At 31.9% G+C, this 4,923-nt stretch overlaps 1 protein-coding gene across 2 annotated transcripts in view; it reads right to left on the bottom strand.

Annotated features, from left to right (window-relative positions):
- Positions 1–1,139: 1,139 nt before the first annotated feature.
- LOC115236876 overlaps positions 1,140–4,923 on the bottom strand; it is an 8,984-nt gene continuing 5,200 nt past the window's right edge. The window contains exons 11-18 of one of the 2 annotated variants that reach the window (XM_029809594.1): positions 4,825–4,923; positions 4,626–4,737; positions 3,737–3,839; positions 2,769–3,292; positions 2,384–2,567; positions 2,043–2,221; positions 1,879–1,948; positions 1,140–1,762 (exon numbers count right to left, since the gene is read on the bottom strand). In XM_029809594.1, coding sequence (XP_029665454.1) covers positions 1,732–1,762; positions 1,879–1,948; positions 2,043–2,221; positions 2,384–2,567; positions 2,769–3,292; positions 3,737–3,839; positions 4,626–4,737; positions 4,825–4,923 — 1,302 coding nt within the window. In that variant the 3' untranslated portion in view covers positions 1,140–1,731. The remainder of the gene's footprint in view (positions 1,763–1,878; positions 1,949–2,042; positions 2,222–2,383; positions 2,568–2,768; positions 3,293–3,736; positions 3,840–4,625; positions 4,738–4,824) is intronic. The other variant, XM_029809595.1, reaches the window with a different exon arrangement.

The following is a 4,923-nucleotide window of genomic DNA, read 5'->3' as shown; positions in this document are numbered from 1 at the left end:
GCCGCCAATTTGCTGTCTAGTTATGTTAGCAAGCTTTGCTTGGTTCTTGCCGGCAATCTGCCAGCTTAATCGGTAATAACAACTCTTGTACCAAATTTGTAGCCTTTTTGCTGACAATAATTTGTAGCAAGCACTTGGCAATATCTGTTAGAACAGACGTGGCTGACTGGGTATTTACATTATGCGCACGAACGCACATATATACAGACGCATTACATATCAATACAGTTGCAAACAGTAATCAAAAAAATCTCTCTTTATCACAATTTTGCAAAACGAAAAAGGGATCTTGAAATGAATATATATTTCTGTTTATTATTAGCCTATATGTATTATTAAAAATTATACATGAAATCATTAAATATATCATATTATAATATATTAATATATCAAAAATCCACAGACTTCTATACATTATACCTAAGACTGCTAACAGCGATGTTACATGTGAAGCTAGGGCAGCCATTTACATTGAGCAGAATATATATGTATAAGTTGGATTAATATACACACTGGTACCAGAGATGAGGGGAGAGATGACCAATGCTCCGAAAAATCCCGTCCACGAAATTTAAGCCGTTGCATTGCGCCATCTGTCTGAACTACATACTCGCGTGGAGCAATGTTAATAAGGCAGTAGCACTGTGTTACCCGAAACGTGGATGCCAATACCGGAAATAAGTTGGCGCTGGAAGTTCATATTTTTTAATAATTTGTAGCTCAAACGATTGCTCCTTAATTGCTCCGTCAGAATCCACAATTGCTCCCCTTTTAAAATTAGTAGTTTTCGAAATATTTACAAAAAACGTAAAATTTATCATTTTCACTCAAAAACATATTTCCAATAGTTTTTTGCAACTATATCCAGTATAAAACGATTGCTCCTTAATTGCTCCATATTGCTCCATAATTATTTTCATGATTTATTGCATTTTTTATCGAAAATTAACAAATTAATAATTTCCCTAGCGACGCTAACGACGAAAAAAAAGCTCAGATCAAAAAATGGTTCAGGACTTTTCGATTTGGATTGTTGTTCTGTATCTGATAGTATTGTCCATATGCGTTTGTTTAGTTACACCCAGTATATATATATATTTTTATGTAAATATTGAATAAGAGTAAAAGATTATATCTAAATGATGTATAAGATTTTATATAATTTGTTACAGATACATAAATAAAATTGTAATGAAATCTATTTCTTTGAGAACAAAATTGCCTATAGTTAAATGCATGCATGCGAAACAAGGAATTGATTATAGTAGTTTGGCTACAATTTTTTTTTATTATTATTATACTAATTTCTATTAATTATTGTTATTCTCTGGACGTATAATTCACATATGGGAAATATATGTATATAAATAACATTAAATAATAAACAAATATATTCTACACTTTTTAGAATAAAATATTGGAAATAATGAATTCGCATATGTAATTATAAGCAATAAAAGACTAAAAGTAGAGCAATTACATTATTATAATACTTTGTACTGAGTGAGAGAAAGAAATGATATAATAGCTTTGAAATCTCTCTCCGATCCTGTTGTAAAGAAATAAGAAAAATCAAAAGTGCAACATAAACATATATCTTAATTTCAAAATTATCTTATTTGACATAATAATTTAAGATAATATAATTGTTCTTTTTTCATCAATCTTGCAATTATAATTAATACTCGATAGAGAAATCACAGAATGTGTGCTAATGTTAAGTTATAATTATTATAGCGAACTGGCAGTTTCTTCCATAGATCTGTATAAACACATAACAATGGTAGAATTACAAGTTAATTTATAATTTACACAAATATAATAAGACATGTATCTTCTTTAAAAAATTACAACGCATTCAGTAAGCCATTTACTTACTTATCAATAATCTTGCTAGAAGTTTCATTCATAGAACCTTGTACAGCGATATCTAGAACAGGCTTTTGTCCTACGAAATGAAAAAATTTTCTTTTAATATGGAATTAACAGAATAAAATTAATACTTTAAAAGAAGCAAATTAGAAGAAAGCTATAATATTTACCATGCGCGTGCTGATACAATGCCGGCGACCAGCTGAAAGTGCTGGGAGTAAGAATAGCGTTCGCTGTTATTGTAGTGTTTGTAGGTGACGACAATGTACTCTCCTGCGTCAGTGAGAGTGCAGCGGAGCTTCCACTGGCAATGCAAACGTTACTCTTTTCGTCGGAAGAAGCGTTTTTCCTATGTATTAAAGATAAGATATCATCATGTATTAAAACTGTCCATAAGAAAAAAGTGATAAGTGTAAAAAGATATAAATAAAAAGAGATTCTTTTATTTGTTTGTAAGGATGCTTCGACTTCGTTCTAATTTTCCTGCAACCAACTATATTTCTGCTCTTACCTCAGTTTTGTGCCGCATGCATCTTTCTGCGATCCCGACGACAGATGAATGGCTTCAAGTAATTGGTCAATTTCGGACATCTTACTGTTATCATTTTTCAAATTCATGCTAGTAGATGAACTCGGAGAAGATTGGCGTCGTGACAGTAAATGCTTCGACATGATTTTGTTACTGTCTAGAAGTACTGAAATGAATGTTTTTGTTTCTTCTCGTCAATTTTTAATCGTAATTTGAAAAATAGTGTTGCAACACATATATCTAGGTAACACATATACCTAGGTAAATTTACTGGTACTTTCTTTTTCATTTGCTTTGTTTTCACAAAGTTCTTTTGCTCACTATTGATCTAATATCATTTTCTCATATTCAATACCCTTTCACTTACCATTTGGCACTATTAGATCCAGACGTAGACTGGACGATTCTACATCGTGATTGATTTTATTAACTACTGGCAGTTTCGAGATATCCCTTTCACAGTCTATCGAATTGGAACGCGTCGCCGGTTCGGATCTGGTTATTTGACTACCAGAAGGCATTGTCGCAGTCAACAGTTCCGATCGATAAAAGTTTGGCAAAGTTTTTTTATTGTATTTGGCCGTAGCATCGTAAGGTGCTAGTGGCTCAAAGTGATGTAAAGTGGTATTGGGATGCTTTTTGTCGCTACTCAGATTTAGATCGTTACACGCCGCGATATCGAGCTCGGGACGCTTGTGCGAATAGGCTGCGGTCGCGGTAGGTTGCATCATAGCGTTATAATGCAATGGACTGGAACTGTGACGTTGCAAACTCGCGAGCGAGTTCCTAGAGTCGCAGCTCTCATCGGCTTGTTGCCCAAAACATAGGGAAGTCCACGCGGAATTTCTGTCCTGTATCTCGAACAAGTGCAGCAGCATTATTTCCCTCAATCTAAATCACAGAAGATTTTGTTATTATACATAATTGTATATAACCATATAAGTTTTGAGAGATCGTTGTTGATATAGCACTGTTTATCCAAATTTTATCAATATAAATTTCTTCTGAATCTAGAGAACTTTTTCGAAATTAAATAGAAAATGATTATTTATCAAATAAACTTTCTTTTTAGTATTCTGTTTTCTTTTTAATGCTTGACATTTATTATTTAATTATGCTAGTATGTGAGATTGAATCTCTATCATTATCTATTTCCATTAAAGTAAAAAGTAAAATTCTGTTCTTGTATCTTAATCGAGCTAAAAATTGCATGAATTTGTATAAGATTAATCATTCAATTCTATTTAAATGGCTCTTGACAAATTTATAATTATACAGCTACTACATTCTTCTCCCTCATCATTCTAATATTATAATTGCATTAATTAAGTATACCTGCATGTATCTGTAATGGTGTCCTTGTTGTTTTGTTGTTTCATATGCTGCTTGTTCTGAACCCATGATGCAAGAGATTCCGCGACTTCAATGTCATTTTCCCCTAAAAATATCGTAATTTGTTATTAAAATGCAAATAGATTTACATTAATTAATTACATATTATATTCATCTTAGACATCTCATTTATCATACAGATTTTTCTAATGTATATTTTATGTATATTATTATATTAATAAAAAATTGTCATATTTGTACTGTTATACTTTATTATTAAAAATATATACTAATAATGAATATAATTATAATTTAATATTATATTTGTGATAAATATGTATGAGAGATCTTTGTATGTGATAATTGCATTCCAATAATTAAATAGTTTTAAACAAATCTGTATAGAATATACATGGAAAACTACACATAATATTAGAATAATTGTATTAATCACAATAATTCAAGATAGATTTTAAAATATAGGAATTTTAATGTATCAAGATATATATAAAGAGTAAATGTAGAATCCTACGAAATAACATAAAAGTTATTGGGAATAGTGGACTTGAGAGTTTCTTTAACACATTCTTCATCTTGTTTTTGATTCGTGAATTTTTCGCTTTCAACGTCTCTATCGATCACGCGTGTCTGTCGTCTTCGCTCGTTCCCGTTCCAACTAGCATCTAATTTTGCAATTTATTACTTAATTTTCTGAATTTGTATCTTTGTAATTTTAAATAATAGCTAGGATTGACAGTCATCAGTTATCTTAGTTGACAATCAAGTGACTTTAAAATTCTCGTTATTTAACGTATTCCTGTCTCACAATATTGTTATTTTCTATCATTATACGATGACATATATTTTGTTTGCGTATGTGTAATTTGCATACCTGACATTGTTTCATCGTCCACGTCGTTTTCGTCATTTGTCAGGTCCAGGAGCGTGACGTTAGGCTCATTGTGTTCACATTCGTCCATAAAAATGTCGTGTTCGCTCAATTCCTACAAATGTAGGATTACACGAGGATTATTCTCGACGAAAATCGCACGGTTAAAAGCATAAAGACAATAGAAAGAATATATACTCACGCCACTGTCGCTGCTGCTGCTACTACTGGACGAGAGATTTAACGTCGACGATAGATAAAACGACGGGGAGGTGACACGAGCTGCGGCGGTCTCTCGGCA

This window comes from Formica exsecta, unplaced genomic scaffold, assembly GCF_003651465.1.
Source record: "Formica exsecta isolate Colony F162 unplaced genomic scaffold, ASM365146v1 scaffold260, whole genome shotgun sequence".
NCBI lineage: Eukaryota > Metazoa > Arthropoda > Insecta > Hymenoptera > Formicidae > Formica > Formica exsecta.
Note: the sequence above shows the minus strand (reverse complement) of the source record. Positions and strands in the feature narration are given on the sequence as shown.